This window comes from Aptenodytes patagonicus, chromosome 4 (assembly GCF_965638725.1).
Source record: "Aptenodytes patagonicus chromosome 4, bAptPat1.pri.cur, whole genome shotgun sequence".
Classification (NCBI taxonomy): Eukaryota; Metazoa; Chordata; class Aves; order Sphenisciformes; family Spheniscidae; genus Aptenodytes; species Aptenodytes patagonicus.
The window spans coordinates 82,697,566-82,715,723 of record NC_134952.1 but is presented as its reverse complement, the minus strand read 5'-3'; the positions used below and the strand labels follow the sequence as shown (position 1 = coordinate 82,715,723).

At 41.7% G+C, this 18,158-nt stretch overlaps 1 protein-coding gene across 38 annotated transcripts in view; it reads left to right on the top strand.

The window, feature by feature from the left end:
• Nucleotides 1–18,158, top strand: part of ANK2 (ankyrin 2) — a 393,899-nt gene that overhangs the window by 224,093 nt on the left and 151,648 nt on the right. For all 38 annotated transcript variants that reach the window (XM_076337350.1, XM_076337351.1, XM_076337386.1 and 35 more), the window contains one exon: nt 7,271–7,372. In XM_076337350.1, the coding sequence (XP_076193465.1) occupies nt 7,271–7,372 (102 nt within the window). The remainder of the gene's footprint in view (nt 1–7,270; nt 7,373–18,158) is intronic.

Below are 18,158 nucleotides of genomic sequence, written 5' to 3'. Positions count from 1 at the left end.
TTTCTTTTCTTGTAGCTATTTCACCGTCTTGTTATTACACAATCCTTTTTGCCGTAAATAGCCATGGTCTTTATGCCAAAGTTCGGGCCCATGTCCATACCGTATGCAACATTATGGTGAGGGCAACTCCCGCCACAGTTCCAGCTCAGTGCCGGTAACAGTGGTGCCAACTTCTCCGTCTCCTTCATGACATTCTGTGATTAATTGGCCTAAATACTCAAAGCGCCTTAAATTATTCAGGTGCATAATATGTACTTAAAAGAATATTTTTATTTTTCTGATTTGTAACCATCATCATCAACCTAGAGAGACAGACCCCTGAGATTAAAATAATTAATTGCTAGATGCTATTAACTACGTCTTGGCAGAGGATATTTAACTTGCTAGTGATCTCTTGTCTCTGAAAGCTCGTCTTCCTCTTCACAGTTCCTACGATTCAGCTTCTCATTTCTTAAAAAAACGTTAGTTTATTGCAAGATCAGTTGTGTCTTTTTCCTGGATAAGAAGATGCTTTCGATTATGAGGGAGAGATGTTTGTTTAGTTAAGACTGCTATTTTAGAACTGTGGGCTTCTCAGTTCAACTGCTTGTGAACAAGTTCTATACAACCAAAGGTACACAGCAGGATGAATTAGATCCGAAATGCCTGTACATGCTTGAATGGGAAGAGCTGTGTGATAAAAATACTTTTTTGAAATTGAAAGAAGAAAGTTGGGCACGTTGTTCATCCAGGAATTTAGATACTGAAATTTCTTTAAGAGCTGCGATTTAATCTGTCTTCCCTCATGTCTTCCAGTAGATTAATGGGAGGAAAACATACGTTTGTATAAGCAAAGGAAGCGGCTTTCAAAGTAAAGCACTGTTGTATTTCTTTTCTTTCAGAAGATGAATGTTATTTCATTAAAGACTGGGAAAATTTGTTTCCGTTATAGCTGTTATTATCTCATTTAACTCATTTACCAGTGTTAGATTACTGAGCCTGTGCCATTGCAAGTGCAAGATTTAGCTCACGTTCTGGCACGCATATCAGAACTGCAGGCTGAGGCTCTGCTGTGGTAGTTTAATTTAAAAAAAAAAAAAAAAGTAAAAAAAAATCCTTTGCCTTCTTGCAGTCGTAGCTGCGTGTTAGGCTTGCGGTTCACAATATCGCCATTGTTCTGCTGTGATGCCCTTCGGAGGTCAGCTCAGCAGCACTTCCAGCTCAATAAAAAAAAATAATTCAGGGTACAAAAGATAAAATGTGAGCCGCTGAAAAACTAGCTGGCAAGGTTTACAGAGACCGTTCCGCGAGGAGGAAGCATTCCTTCTGAAGTCCCATCTTTTGCATTTGAATGCTGGTATGGAAAAAGCTACCGTACTGGCAAGAAAATATGTATGTGACAAACGAGTTGGGTAATGGTAACACCTCATCTGTGCTGCTTTGAGTTGCACCCAATTAAACGATGGCTGGTTTGAACAGATGGTTTCTGAAATCGGAGAATAACCAAGCCACTTGGGACAAAATTTAGTGGTTATCTCAAGGGTAGGAGCATAAATTGACACTCTAGAAGGTATGGCATAATAAAAACTTAATGGAATGTGTTTACGTATCTGTCATTTTTCCCCCTGCATCTTTTAAGTACTGAAAAACACCAAGAAGCCATGAAAACCTGGGTTTAGATTACGCAGCTTCCCTTCCGCAGTGAGCTGAATTCTCAACTCCAGGTATTACCTGAATATATTAACACGATGAGCCACCGGTCGATGAAGAGCTTTTTAATGAAGATGAGTTAACAAGCCGTCAGCATTTTACTAATTATAGAACCAGGTGTTGGACAAACACTGCCTCACAACTCTGAAGTTTGTAAATGGCATTAATACTGTCGGATAACCTTGAAGACTGCCATCTTGACCAATTCTGTCTTAATGCTGATTGTGTGTGCAGTAATCATACAGGATTCAATTTAACGTGAAAGTTTTTATAACTGCTAATGATGTGAGTTTCTTGATTTATATAAAGCGTACGAGTTAACAGCAGGTTTTGCTCACCTCCTGGTCAGGGCCAGCCTCTTCAAAACTTAGAGCTAAATACATTTTCTCCATAAAATCAAAGCGGTACGTCCCAGAGTCGATGCTTGAGAAGTAAGTTGAAAAGGGTTATTAGTATTCAGATACACACCTCAATACACATACAAACCAAAAACGTTTACTGAAGGGAAGGTGCAAAACTACTCTTTGGTTATTGCACATCAGTTTTGAATTCTGTTTTTTTGCTGCCGGTCATTTAATAAACTGCATTTAACAGATGAGAATTGTTCAGTAGGCCTTGTTGCTAGGCTCCGTTCTCCCACGGAGATGTTTGTGATTGTGGACAGGCTGGGGTCATTCACCTTATTTGGAGGGGAACAAAAAAAAAAAGGCCAACCTGCAGGAATAATTTTACTATAGACAGGATTTCAAACAAGTATTTGGATGGTTTGGATAATGTTATTATGAAAGCCGTCTTTTGAAAACTGAAGCCTCCTACTCCCCCAGTCTTTCCTTCTTAAGCATGAATCTGGTTTTCAGCAGCAAATTTGAATATGTGGAGAAATTCCTGTGAGTTTGGTACAGCATATGATTTCAACAGTACGCAGCGCGATTTATTTTGGCACATCTCTATAAAATGCCTTTGAGAAACAGGCACGTGCTGTGTGCGATGAGTGACGTGGCGTGCTATGAGACAGGAAAGACCACCAGAGCGAGGACAGAGGAACCAGAAGGGAAGGTCTCCGACTATTTGAATACAATACTAATTTCCATATATGATTTTAATTACTGAGATTCCCTGAGCTACGTGTTTCAAATTCAGGCAAAATTCTGGCGTTGCAATTAGCAGGAAAGAAGTTGAATCTGCAGCCTCTCAGTCATTTTTTTAAAAAAATCATATATTCACTTGATCATTTCTTATATTTTCTTATGCGGAGTCTGATGACTAGGTACGTATAAGGAACACGTTTGTATTCTGCTGTGAGCGTACTAAAGGTTATAGTGATTTTTTTCACATTGTAGTTTATTTGTTTATAGTGCTCATTTCTGGCTGAAATTATTTATCCTTGGTCAAAAGTTAAACAAAAAAAAAGTTAAGTTAAAAGAGCTTTTTATAAGGTGCAATAACACCAAATATTCCTCACAAATCTATAGCATGTATTAGAATTGCATTGCAGAGTTTTGTAAAAAAAGTAGTTATCAAAGACTCGTAGTACTCTCTCACTGCATATGTCTTGGAAGTTGTTTCTTTTTTCGTACAGGGACTGTTGTCCTTCTCTTTGATCAATATTTGCTATCTGTAGAACTGCAAGTCAGTAGTCCAGATTCAATCACGATTGTAGTGAAAAGAAAAATTCTCTGTGGAGCGGTCAAATGTTCATGTTAACTACTGTTAGTGGTGCATTTTTCGTAGAACAGTTTGGATGTCTGAAAGTAGTACGTTAGAAAAAGCTTGTTAAGTCCACAGATCGTGAATTTGTCCCATGCTATCAGATATCAGCTAAGCATTCTTCAATTCTTCGTACCTTATTCTAGCAGCGTGTTAATAACGTCTTGAGTAGATTGCCCAGCCTTGGCGGCCACGTGTAGACAAAGCGGTCCTTAATTCTGACTGACCTGAACTGTGGGTGGCGTGTCGAGATGCCAGCTGAGACTTTGCAAATTAACATGTCAACGTTGGGGTTTCCCAGATTGCGAGCCTCTCGTGTTCACGTGGTTGCCGGCAGCTGCTTAAGGCGTACTCTTCCCTGGTAAACCTTTCTTTTCCTTATCGGTAGAGTGCTTGCTTTTGAGCGTGATCTGCGTACATGCGTAAGGCTCCTAAAGCAAAATCTCAGGGGCGTGTGCATAGGACGGGATGACGTGGTGAGCGTCATATGGTGCGAAGGACTCTGGCTCCATGTTTTTGTCTTCTTTCTTGTAAAGAACGTGTCTTCAAATGACAGTTTGTTGACAGTTTGTCTTCACCAGTCGACAAACTAGTAAAGACCAATATGCCAGCTTCTGTGCCACTGAAATGCCTCATGAATTCAACTAAAAATCTACATGTAAGGAAACAAAATATTTCATGAGATTATTGAATCAATTGGAAAAGGCCACGGATGAAAAATCACGAGTTTCCTAGCACGGTAAGACTACAGAAACTGCTGCTGTTGACTACTGAGACAATTTTGTCAAAGCGGATTTGAATTCGTGACGTGCTAAAGCGAGTAAATTGCTGAGACAGTAGTACTGATAAAAATGCTTTTTGAAGACCTTAAAAGAATGGGGAAAAGGACAAACTACTGATGACCTACCGAAAAATTAGAGTTGACAAACCAGGAAAGAAAATACCGATCTGAGGACTCCTAACTTCTAAGCTTTAAAATACAGTGTTGAACCTTTCGAGTATTTCATGGAAGCGCCCACTGGTATTTGTATGTGAATTTGTATATGAAGCAGCTGAATTGCTGCTTCGTGTCTTTTATTTGTGTGTTCAAGTTGAGAACATCATGCAAGTCTGTGAGAAACTGTTTGGAAATAGTAGAGGCCAGACTGTGAAGAGATGGGTACGATCGTATTCATCTGAGATCAGTGCGTGTTACAGTGAGAAAATTCATAAAAACCCAAAGACTCTGTAGGCTAGGATTTTCAAAGGCACCTAAATGAAGCATCAAGATCTCGTTGCGTTTCACTGGGATTTTAGCAGTTTTGTTCCTCTTCTATTCACAGTCAGGCACTCTCTATTTCAGAGTGAGAACGTACACAGCAAGAGACGCTTCTGGAATGAAGCGCCTGTACGGGGAGTTAATCATGAAGAGTGGATTCATAATAACTCCTCAGGTAGACAAGAAGTTCATGTTCTGCATTCTGATCGCTGTTCAGGTGTACGTGATGTGTCTTGAAGTGATGTGCGTTGCAGTAATTTAATTTTGAGGTAACAAAAGTATGAACCGAGGAAGTGAGAATCTACTTTGAAAGCGCTGCTTGCATCTTGTTAGCCACAAACAAATGGAATATAGTCGTATGGTCTTAGCTACAGTCTGAGCTTCCAGCAGTAATTGAGGCTTTAACGTTTTTAGCCTTTCATGTTACTCTGCGTGAAAGAAAAACAAGCGATGATTGATTCGTCCCTAATAAAACAGAAGTTGTAGATGTTTGTTCGTTGCGTCCTTCTCGCTTAACCTTTTAAAAGTATAAAACCAGATGACTGCAGTTTTGGCATGGTAAATTATTGTAGAAGTGGGAAAGCATGAAAAAACCTGGGGAAAAAGAAGGTAAAACGTGTGTCCTATTGAGGGCAAAGATGCTTTTCCCATTAGTTTCAAGAGTGTCCGGATTGACCCCTCATGTGCTCAAATACTTCTTCTTGGTTAATGTTTTTACCAAGACAGTTGATTTTTCAAGGACGTTTAAACATTGAGGTATAATTCTGTGTCTTTATGCGCACATGCACATCCCAGGAGACGGTGCAGTGCTAATAGCCACCCTTCCACCTTAAAAGGGATCTCTTTGAAGTACCTGTCAGAATCTGCTCCTCTGTCAAGCCTCGTCCAAACGCTTGCCTGACTGAAGCCTGAAAGCTATAAAAGGGTTCTGTCAACGTGAATTCCTGCGCTACCTTCCCCTTCGCCCTGCTGTGTGTTTAGAAAGATGGTCTGTTTTCTTAACGGTAAAAGATGTGGAAAATGTGCTGAAGTTTGCTGCAAGGAATTTAAAAGGAAATATTTTTGTCTTGGCATGTAGCACAGTTGTAAAAAGAATCATTTTTATGACATCCATCTGTTGCAGATTAAAATAGGTTGGAATTGGGGATTGTGAAGTGAGTTAGTACGGCGTGATAAGTAGGGTGACCGAAATAAACGCATTGAAATGGATTGGGTGACTGAAATAAATTGCTTTGTCGATCAGTATTAATAAGCTGAAAGCGGGAGGCTTTTAGGATATTCTCATGATGTGAAAGAACGGTTCTCACCCCGTGTTTCTGGCAGGGGACTGAAATTAGATGAGAAACGTGCTCGATCGGAGGTGTTTCGGTGGCACGCCAGGCACTAGTCCGATGGCGTGCGTGCCCTCCTGTACCTCTCTAATCGCGTCCCCACAAAACAGGCTTTCACAGTTATTTACCTGCTTTTTGAAACTCACTCCGACTCCATTTATTTATTTTGAGTACGAAAATTGTCCCTGTGTCTGTGCGTGTTCCCAAATGCTTATTCTGGTTAATCATTACTCCTGTGGCACGACTTTCTTTTTTTCTCCTGGTATCTGCGGTTGCATTAGGAGCCAGTTTACCTGTGTGTAGGTTCACGTGTGGGTGAGCATCAAAGGACGTGCTGGTTTCAAATAGCCAATGTAATTTCGTGCCGTAATCGTAGATAAAGGCAAGAGGGCTGACGCATTTCACGCTCCCTTGCTTAACAGTACATCCCACAGCCCAGCCGAAAAATGAAAACGTGAGTTTATTTTTTATTTTTTTTTTTTTTTAGCCTATAAATGCTAACGAGGCTTTAAATACGAATGTATGAATGCGGGCAGTTTAGGAGCAAGCACGTTTACAGCATTATCCTGGATTTAGATACTCGGGCTTGAGTACTTCATCCGCTTTGTTCTACGGTTAGCTACACTTGCAGTGCTGCCCGGTTTCGTGGGACTTTTTTCTTTTCCCCTTCAGCATGCCCCATTTCTGTCTCCCGGGCGGCAAAATGTAGCCACAGGACTTTTTCGCTCTTGGATATTGTTTTTTCTCCAGCGTGTAGCTCTGTGTTAAGCCAGTGTGTGTGCATGAATATGAACTGTAGTCATGTAACTTTTTACGCCAAGTACAAATCCAAAGCCAATGTGTGTTCTCGTAAGTAGCATAGCCAATAACAGGATTGGTCAGTTATTTTCCAGAGTTTCTTTTGTGTGCGTGTGTATATGTGTCTATATATATATATATATAAAAAAAGCCCCAGAAAACTATGGCTAGCAAGTTGATACATGTATTTTTTTCTTGTTGCTAATATCAGTTACTATGATTTCTGTAGGTTTTTTGCTTTGGTTTTTGCTAAATATTGAACTTCAGCAATTATTGCACTATTTTGCTCACTCTGAGAGGTCGGCGGTTCTTTTCTGCCAGTATTGCCTTGTTTAAGCATGTGTATGCTAATAATGCAAAGTCAGTTTTCTTCACAATTTTATTCTCCTGCAGCGTAAAACGTGGAAACCTTTCCCTGGTGATGAAGTTGTGCTCTCTTTTAAGCAGGAGTTAACTAGAGATTTTTTTTCTTCTTATCTTTTTACAGTCTGACAGCAATGCAAGCTTCCTCCGAGCTGCCAGAGCTGGCAATCTGGACAAAGTAGTGGAATACCTGAAAAGTGGAATAGACATTAACACATGTAATCAGGTAAGATGTTTGAAGGGCAGAAGTTTGCAAGAGCGGGTTGCAAGAAACCCGCCTCGAAACCTAGTTTTTTCAGGCTAGATTACTTCATACAGATGTTTTGATTCACCTCAAGCTGTGTTCTCAGTCTTGTTCTTCAGCGATATCTTTCTACAGGAAGCTGATAATGTCTATGAAATTGTGCTGCTTTTAGTAAAGCTTTGTGTAAGCCTTTTTGGGCTCCTCTTTCTTGCCAGTGTCCCGCAGGTACGGACATACGTTAGTGAAGTACCTATAATCAAAACTTAAGGTATGCTTTGGTGGTCTCGCGCTTGTGAAGTTCCAGTTCTAATTGAAACAGCGAGCACTAAATATAGTTGTATTCTTCAAAATACTCCCGTTACACAAAAAAGAGTTCTAGCTGAGCAAGTTATCACGTAGTATTCTTTGGATGCAGGTAAATACTATGATAAAATATGCCTGGATATCAAGTTGAAGGTTCTCGGTAATTCTGGTTGGTTTCTGTGTCGAAAGCTACAGTTCAGATGTCCCGAGGCATCGGTCTTCAGCGAAACCCACCTCCCTCCCAGTCTCCTTGATTTTGTATTGTGTGACAGAGTGAGATTGAACTCCCCGTCTGAACAGGAGACTTGGAAAGCTGAGGCCCACCCGTTATCCCCTTTTCTTTCCCATACCGAGAGCGTCTCCTTCTTGTATTTGCCTGGAGAAGCGAGACTATGCCAGCACTCACGGTTTTTTGCTCTGTTAGTTACTGCTCTTTCTTTATTGCATCCATTTATTAATCGTGACGAGGCATGCCCGTGTAACGGGCGTTCCCCATTTTAATGGAAGATACGCCTTTCTCCAGAGAACTTGCGTTGCAAACAGGGGTTGAAGAGCAATAGGTACTACAGCAAATTGACAGATGAGCAGAGGATGGCAGCGAGATGACTGTGACGAATAAATTCCACGGCACGCCAGCTGTCAGGTTTTGGGTTTTGGCTTTCTTAAAGCTATTTTGAAGACCTCTTTTCTGGCATCTTCACAAGCGTTTGGTTTGAAAGAAAGTTCCAAATTTCTTGTTGCAAACATTTCTCTGAAGGACAGCGTGGACTGGCATCCTTGGCAGAGCCAAGGAAGAAGTTGAAGGCCATGTATAAAAAATGGTATCCTTAGCTTGCTCGTGAAGACGTTGCTTGGAAGTTTTTCGAGTGAGGTGTGCTTGAATGAATAAAAAAAGCGAAGCTGGTCGAGACTAACTATGTTTTTCAGGCAACAACTTGCAAAGATGAATGCGGTAGTGTTTGAGTGGATTTCAAAATCGAATTGCAAAGCATTTTTCAGTCACCTAAAGAAGTTTCTTGTGAACATCATTTTTTTTCATATTCAGCGTATTATGTTTAAGCCCTGTAGCATGGAGACGTTTTTTAGAGTCTGGGGCTTCTGTCATACCTAGAGCAAGAGTTCTCTTCCAGGACACACTCTCATTCATATGATAACAATAGCAGTAACTTAAAAAAAGAAATTACAGGTCAAAATTTCTAACAACCCTTTTACTCTTCTTAAAGAAATTATCCTGGCCCCATTTACAATACGTTGGTACATGTTTCTCCAAAATAAAGAAATATAGTCCGTGTTTTCAGATTTATGCTTAGTTTTCAGGGCTTGTTATTGCTTGGCTTGCTCATTAAATTAATGTGAATGCTGGGGGAATGGGATAGCAATTGAATAATTCATACCAAAGAGAGCAGATGTTAGCGAAATAAATAGGTAAATTTGGACATTATCTGTGGATTTTATTAAATTTTTTTTTATTCAGATCACTCAGTTAATATTTTAGTAAACAGATTTTAGAACTAAAATATTATTTGCTTGTACGCAATGCTCTATTAAAATCAGGTTTTCCAAATTTTTTCTATTTTGTGGTGAAAAGTACCATCTAAGTATCACTAAATAACGTAAAGAGAGAAAAATGATGGGTAGTATGTGCTTTACTGAAGAAAAGAAAGAGAATTCCATTGTGAATCTAACCTTCCCCCCCATCATTCACATTACTTTTACATTTTGATTTAATAAAAAGTACTCCCTTTTTGGCAAAGTATGTTTCAGGTAAAGGACGTTTGGAGCTGCTCTGTCCTTCGGGAAATGCGTAGGGATGGAATATACTAGTACCGGATAGTGGAAAAAATTGAAGTAAAAAAATATGATTTTAGGTTTTGTACGAAGAAAACACCCATATTTTCTTTCTCTTCTGATTGCTATTCAGATTAAGATCAGAAATAATCAAGATTTTCCTTACCGTGTCCTGAGACACAGTTGTGGCTCCTAATGTAAATTGTGTCCAGGAGCTGAGCTGCTAGTCGCTGTGGACATACCTGTTATAAATAAATATAATATTTAGGAAATAAAGCTGTATTTACCTTTGGAATTGGCAAGGAAATTATGTTATGACTCCATTAAGCTGTGACAGCTAATAAATTGCTCTCCCGGGCAGCTAGAAGGAAACAGGCTGCTGAAACAGCATTTCTAATTTTTTTTTGAACGACTCAGGTGAAAGGTACACGTTTTCCAAGTCTGTCGTCAGGCTGAAAGCTCGAGTTGTTTCCTGCTCTGATAGGAACGTGGGCTTTAGAAGCCCTGGATTTCTTTGGTCGCAAAGAAACGCTACGAAAGCGTGGGTTTTCTTTGGTGGCGAGAGAAATTGAGAGTCTTCCTTCTTCTGAAAGAATTTTAACGAAGTCGTGGGGCAGTACGCTCTGGAATAGTACCCTGCCAGCGATGCTGATGGCAAATTCCCCAGTCTCTGGAATTCGGGTTGCAATTACTATATCTCTGAACCCTCGGTGAAGAAATGAAACTTTTGTTTTCTTCTTTGATACCTGGAAGCCACTCGTGTGCAAATTATTAGTACGTTGCTTCAGAAACCTGTAAGGGGATTACTTTGAAGGGGCAGAAAGTGTTGTAATGGATTTTTCAAAGGCAGTATTTATACATCTTCTTCCTAGATCCTATACCCTAAACCTGTTATTACAAGAAAGAGCTTTGTACTGTTTTAACCAGTCTCTTTTGCATTTCTGGTGCTTCTTTGACTTCAGTGGTTCAGCTCTAATGAAGACTTCCTTGGTCTGTTGGTTATTTAATGCCCAAATCCTATCTTGGCCTTCGTAAAATTTTAGAAGGAATTTTTCGCAACTGTGTAGTTAGTGCACGACCTCATATATCTTCAGTGGGTTCGAACACTTCTTCATTTTGAAGTTCAAAGGACGCAGGAGGAGGTTTAGCGCTCCGCAGTGCCAGTCTCCTCCTTTAGGAGCAGTTGCTGGAACTGTAGAGGTAATTGTTTCACCAAGAGCAAGGTGAAAACCAACTCAAAATGTGCACTCACATGGTAGAAAGAGCACGGGGCAGCCTGGGCCTTGTAGGAATATTATATACTGCTTTATCACAGTGAACGCAGTGTGGTCAGCCAGTTGCTTTTCCTTAGCCATCCCACGCGAAGCACCTCATCCCCCGTGACCTGAGGTGCGGAAGTCTGAGGTTTCCCTTGTTATTTTTGTGAGATCTCAGCCCGTAAGTAAACAGTCAGTGGGTGGTATTTTTAGTTGACGAGCTAACTTGTGTCCAAGCAGATTAAAATCTTGTAGCTCACTTGCATTAGCGATGCAACCCTCAGATGGTTAGAGAGTAGCCGTGGTTTTTCACCTTGTTTCAGAAACCTGCAAACTTCACTATGTTTTTATCACTGGTCAATCTTACCTATGACATAAATTGTTTTACATATTGTTATTAAAAAGTACTTAAATTTTCTGCTTCGGATGCTACCTCCCCTTTCAGGAAAGTTATTACTGCTGTAAAAACACACTGTTAAAGTTTCACCATTGATATGACTGTAATGTGATAGAATGTTTTAGCTTGGCTCTTTTGTAAGTCTGTCATACAAATCCAATTACTTTTGCTTCACAGCCTAGGGACCTACATTTGCAACGCTTACTGAAGTGACTAGTACCATCAAATTTAATAGGACTGTAACCGTGACTTAAAATGAATATGCAAGTAAGTGTCTGCATCAGTCCTGAAAAATGTCTTGACGTTCGAGTGAAATCAATTGCCTTTCTTTGAAGGGGGACTTGAACGCTGAGGCTGTATGGTGTCCAACTTTCCCCTAGCTCTTAGCCAGATTTAATCAAAATGACCGCTAGCTGGACAGTGGCTAGGAATTTTGACAGTAAAGTCGCTTAAAGGTTGTTTTTAAACAACGTTAAAATCAGTAAATCATTCGATAGAAATGTCACATAAGCTCTGTTTTGTAGCTCATGCATCATGAGATGGGCTAAAATGTCAGTGCACCATCTGAGTAGAAACTTCAAAGACTGTTCACCTTCATAGACTACAGCCTCAGGTTCCGCTTGTGGGCAGCACAGTTTATTCTGTTTGACTCCAACAGTAGAAGAGCTGTAAAGAGGAAGAGTTCCTGGTAAAAAGATGGAGGTATTCAGGGAAAGTTTGGGAGCAGAGGAGACGACTGTGAACATGCTGCCCCTGACAGGCATTGACTGTGCTGTCTGTCTTGGGCAAGGGTTCTGTGAATAACAACTATTAATCAAAGGTGTCGTTGGCGGGGCACCCCTGGTTATACTCCCATATGCCTGCACAGAGCAATTATAAGGAAAAACTCCTGTGCTTTGGCGACGTTTGGGAACGTAATGAGTGTGTCTATGCTGTTAAATGACCTGCCTCCCCAGTTTCACCCCCGGGTTCCCCAGTCATCCACGCTGCGCGTGTATTGGTTGGCTCTCAGGCTCCTTTCGGGGGTAAAGCAGCCGGTTTTCTCTCAGGTGGGACCTGGGAGCCGTTCAGGGGACGTTCAGCGCAGGCACCGCTCCCCTCACGCAGCAGGGAAAGCCTGCGCTGGGGCTGCTGCTGCTCCTCACAGTCCCCCGGTATATCCGAGCAAACCTTGATCCCGTAAGCCTTGTCTCAGGCCGTGAGCCACATTCTGCACAACTTACCGGTGGCAAATTTAAAAAAAAAAAAAAAAAAAAAAAAATCCCTCCTCTTTAGTAGCCCGCGGTACGGAACGCATCTTATTTCAGGAACTTTCACCCAGAGAAAACAAACACGCGCACGCTGCGTCTCTGGGACACGGCGCACCGCGTGGGAGCAGGAGAAGCCTGCAGGCAGGCGGTGCGGGGTGCCCGGGCTGCTGCGGGGAGACCTAGCGCAGGCAGCACGTCGGCTGTGCTGTGTCGCGCTGCCTGGGGGCGAGGGCACAGGGGCACAGAGAGACAGCCCGGCATAGGAATTTGGGGTGTGAGGGATAGATTTTAAAAGTTTCTTGGTATTCTCAAGATCTCCAAGTCCTTAATTCTGTGGAAAATTAGCTGTGTGTTTGATTTTAAAACTACTTTTAAGTCCTAATTAATTTAATTTCAGTATGCAGCTAAGTGCTGGTCTGAAGAAGGCTGTTTTCCTCAACTGGAGCTTTAAACTATCCAAATGTTGTCTATACCACCACGAAAACCTCCATAAAATTCCTTGCTCCTTTTCTGATACTTACATGCTGACGTTCAGACTGGAATAATGTCAAAACTAACTAAAAACCCCACAATTGTGGCCACTATTTATTTTTGGAAAAAGAGTAGATGGAAGAATAAGAAATGAAATAAACTAAAATATTTTGAGACATTACCTTCCCTGCTGAAGAAAAGCTGCAGGCCATTAAAGTAGGCATGTGTCAAATGGCAGTTAGGACACGAAAGTGAGCGCAGTTCTGTTGTCTGTGCCAAGGAATTTAATGATGAGCAGGATAAGAACTGGGGCTTTCCATGTGCTGCTTATTGAAAACATACAGAAAGAATCTTGTCTTACTGTCTAGAAGAAAGTTTCCATTAAAAGACCGACTGTCAAGAAAAAACTTGCTGACTTATGTGGGACACAACCTGGCGAACTTCGAGTTCCCCAGTTAGGAGAGAGTAAACCTAGACTCAAGTTCTTATATTGGAATAGATCCAGCAAATTTTATGTCTTGATTATAAGCGCCAATATCAGCGAAACGATCACCCCCAGGACGGAGCACAGTTAATATGATAATTGCTTGGAACCGTTACAAGTTTTTTTCCCAGTGTTCACGTTCTCTTGCTTGCTGAGAGGGGAATATGACTAGGGCTGCTGCAGATTTCTCTTCTCTGGAAAGTGCTTGCCATCCGCAGCTGGCTGGCCAAGCTCCTCTTGCGCTGCGTAGGTGAAATGGGAGCCAGATGAACACAAACATCAGAACAGATGCTGCGTAATTTCATAGCGGCTTGCAATAGGTAAAGCGTTCCTGGGTGATAGGTGGCAACACCACCAACTTTCAGAACCCGTGGGTTTGCACTGTGGTTAAGATCAAAGCTGGACTTACACCTGCACTTATTCGAGTAAAAAAAGTGGTTGACTAGTGTGCAAAACAGCAAAATCCCATATTAGCATGATTTAATTACATAATTTTACCTGGCATCTGGGTTGAGTTAATTCAGGCATTTTCTAGACTGTATGAAGTGTTTGGAGCTCTTGACAAACAGTACAAACCAAAAAAAAAGCTAAAATAACCCCTTCAGATCTATGAATAAAATTCATCTCTAATTTGGATTGTCTCAGCCCCGTTAGCCGGGGAAAACTTCTCTCTGTGCAGTGGCTGATCTGTTTCCCTGAAGACATTGATTACTCTGTGGGAGTTTCCAAGTACAGAGAATGAACTGAGGTGGGCATCCTACATCGTCAGGACGAGCGAGCCTGACTTCTTAGCCTTCACCGTCCATTGAGCACGAACAGGCCCTTCAGCTTCTTGCAAACTCCGATTCTGGTGCCGTCTAAAATTGCTCACAAGGCTTTTTCGTAACTGAGACCCTCGGCGTCTTAGTGATTGATTAAGCGTCACCGGTGTAGTGTAAATTTTATTAGGATTGGGAGCAGACTCCTCTTCTAGAGGTTAGGGCACAGCGAATAAGCCATGGCAGCTGCTACTGCAGCCTTAGAGTTATTCCTCCTCCTCCAAGGGGTTTGGATGGGGTGTCTACGCGGTTGTGTTCCAGCTGCCTAGGGGGAAAAGCTAACGCACGCTGTGCGAAACACAGGGGGTTGCTTTATTTTTAAGAGTGGGAGATCTGAATGCTCTTTCAAAAGTGAAGCCTTGTCTATGCGGGATTTTTTCCCCTCGGTATAATGCTATTTTTAGACTAGATCCCGTCTCGGGAAACGGCACGCAGCGTTAAGAGTAAGCTTTTCTGAACAGGGGTGACACAGGAGGATGCTTTCTTCGGTTTTAGCGTTTGTTTCTCGGATCCTAAGTTTTCACAGATATCTGTCTTTATAGATAATCAAAGTAGTTCCCCAATTTAACTGTTTCCAAAATCTGATGGAATTTAATGTTTCTGGATATACTGAACACAGGGATTAATTACAGTTATTAATATAGTTATATCATTAATAATTAGTTCTTACTTAATTATGCTTTGTTGAATGCTACCTTCAGATCAAGTTAAATTATTATGGAATTGCTTACTTTAATCTGAATTCAAGCACCATCATCTACTCTGACAGTCATAAATCATTTCTATTTCTTTATTTCTGGAGAGAGTTAGAAATGTCAGGGGACAAAATTCCCCTGTTTTAAAAACCGTCCCTTTAAAAAAATCTAATTGCTGGTATTTTATAGGATGAAAAACTGATAGCGGTTGGAACTCCCTCGATTCCTTTAAAGCTATTTTCCTTACGTTGCAAATGTGGCCATTTTAGGACGTGTAGCAAGAGAAAACCACTTGCTTCTGAAGCAACGTTCAAAATGTTGACTAGCAAAATGAACTGTAATTTTACAGTATGCATTTGTGCAGCCCGTAGTTCTAGCAGCAGTTGTCCCAAAAATCTGACCAAGTCCAAGGGTTCGTCAGCTGTCCGCTGTGTTTTGACACAGAATTGGTAATCCAAAAGGCAACATCAAGTAACGTTTCCCCATCTCGTCTTTGGAGGCTTGTCAGTTTTCACGGTGATAGAGTTACTTTCTTGGAAGGAAAAAATTGATGGATTTTGGCATTTGTTTTGAAGAAGCCTTCTGTATTCACAAGGAACGTGTGTGAAGTCTGATACCTTGAACAGAACAGGATTCAAATATTAGGTAGTTTTGGGGGGCCTCCACCTCCAAGGCTCTTTCAAACTTAGGTCTGTTCGGCTTTTGCTCTCATTTTGTTGGCTTCTTTATAATTTGATTGGTGTCTTTATGGCTTCAGTTACAGCGAGACAGAGCACCAGCTATTAATTACTCCCTCATTTAGCCCAAATGGAAAGCAGCTAGCACTCCCAGTAGTGCTAACTATAGATTGAAGTAGCGCTGTAGTCATAATGAGGTCGACAGTATCACATGTCGATGTCACTCAGTAGGTTAATTCATTTTCATGAATTCGTAGGCTATAAAGCAACAGAAAGGGAGGATTTTCGTAATCTGAAATGATTTTTCTTTTTTTCAACCGTCCACTTTATTTCTGTGTGATATTTTTGGGGAAAAAACTTCAACAAACCTTCGGACTTGAGAAGGCCGTGCCCAGCTCTCTGATGTGCCCTTTCCCAAATCCTTCTTGAAAAGAGGTTGACCACACGCACGTTTCACTTCTCCAAGAGATTTACTCAGAGGAGAGAATTTGCAGCAACCTTAGACTGACATCTGTTAAAGAGATGGAGGAAAGTATTTGACTTTAACAAAGACTATGATATTGCTTTTTAGTCTCAGCCTCTACTGGTGAGTGCAGATGCCGCCTTAACTCTGGCAAAACATGTAAAGGAGTTAGCACCACCATGCAGAGTTAGTCACAACAGCTCTTTGATTTTCATTGTGTCTGTAACTTACGCTTTGCTATTGGCCTGTTAGAATACGCGTAAGCCTGTGAACACAGCATCAGTGGAAGGAACTTGGTAAAAGTGCATTGCATTTCATGCTTCAAGAGAATGTCGAAACATTAAAAAAAATCAAGTTTTGTATTGGTTTATGGTTGTTGACTTTCGTGATGTTTTTTTCTGCGAGTTGCTTAAATGCCTTTCTAACCTTGTGTGGCAAAGGCAAGAGTAATTAGAAACTCAAATGTTGGCAGATCTTCCTGGAAAGCGTTGCATCCCAACTTCCATCGGAGTCGATGGGGGTTATAAGGGGTCAGACTCTTAGCGTAAGGGAAAGAAGAGGGTTAATTTTGTTGACCTACGTTCTTGCTTCCTGATGTTCTTAAAGACGGTAAGTACTTAATGAATACCTTCAAATGGAAGTAAACTTCAGGGAAGTAAGAATCATTACATTTAAGAAAGGCTGTTTTCTGTAGTGCCAAGACCATTATATACTGAAGTAACACAAGCAAATGTTCACCCGTGTAAAGAATTTTTCCCCACTTCCTTCAAACACCTCCTTTCCCCCATCTAAACATTTTTATGGTCCTTGTACTTCTCACTAAGTCTCACCAGCAGAAGGTGAGTACAGCTTTCTAGGACTACCAGGTTATCGTCTATACCTGTCGCAGCTGAGCTCAGAGGAGAGGGTGTAAAAGCTCGCACTGTGCCTGTGTTGCAGCTTTGGTGTGCAGTTCGCCAGTGAAAGCTGCAGTAATGCTAGACAACTGCTGGGGCTGTATTTTGTCTTTTTAATAAGTCGATACCGCTACAGAAGAAGCGATCCTGGCCTTGCCCTGGCTTGGTGGTCGTGCTTCCACGCCGTGCTCTCTCCTGCGCCGGCAGAAGCGTGTGCGCAGCCTCACACCGAACGACCGGGGGACCTGATCTGCAGAAAGGGGATAGAAATGAGCGGAGGAGAGGACAGGAGAAGGGGAAGCACTTCTGGTAGCAGGGCTGACTCCGCTGATTTAAAATGTTCTTTGAACTATAGGTTGAGCTGATGCTCTGCCAAGAAGTTGCCTTTCCGTGGGGTCGCTTTGCTTTGGCGTAACAGGGTTAGGCAGGACTAGTATAAGCCATTATTGCTGTTGGATGTTATCAGCGATCTGGGTGACGTCCCAGAAGGAGCAAATGGCACAGCAGGACTGACACCGAACTGGGCAGCGGCTGAAGAACTTCCATTCCATGAGGATCACTCCATGAGGCGACTGAATACGAGGGCAGAAGTAGCGTGGACTTCCTTGGGTGATTTTCAGACAACAGCAGTAAGACTTAGTGCTTGTCTTACGGGGAAAAAAGTGACTGACTTTCACTTGGCTTAGGAAGGTTGGTGATTTCTGTGATGTACGAGAAATCTGTGGGCTTTTCTGGTGTGGTGAAAATACGTAGGGTGACACTGTAGTAAGTGCTGTGAGCAGCAGTGGTATGTGTGCACGTTTGTAGCACTCTACGGGATACAAAATGTTGATGCCTATAGCTCAGTGGTAGAGAAGAAAAAGAACCGAGGGGATCGGGCTCCACAGGGAAACACTTGAAGAACCAAGCTTGGAAGGCTTAGTATTATGTTTTTTAATGAGAGTTAGAATTACAAAAGAGCCTCTAAAAGAAAGGTAGTTATGGTATACGTATGGTATACGTGGGGAGGAGCAGTCCCTATGCTGTACAGCTTTGCTTAGCAGACAACTAATTTCATCTCCCCCGCTCCCCCAACTTTTTGGTAGGCATGGGAGAGAGAAAGGGAGGTGTCAGAAACCTTTGTTGTTCTGAAATACAAGAATCCAGTTGACAGGAATGGAGGAGTTGCACTGATTAAATCTGAGCTTCCGTCGTCATGAGTAGCAGGGATCAGCCATGTGGGTTGGGAAATAATTACGGCATTGGTTCTGATTATGGAGGAACAAAGCTC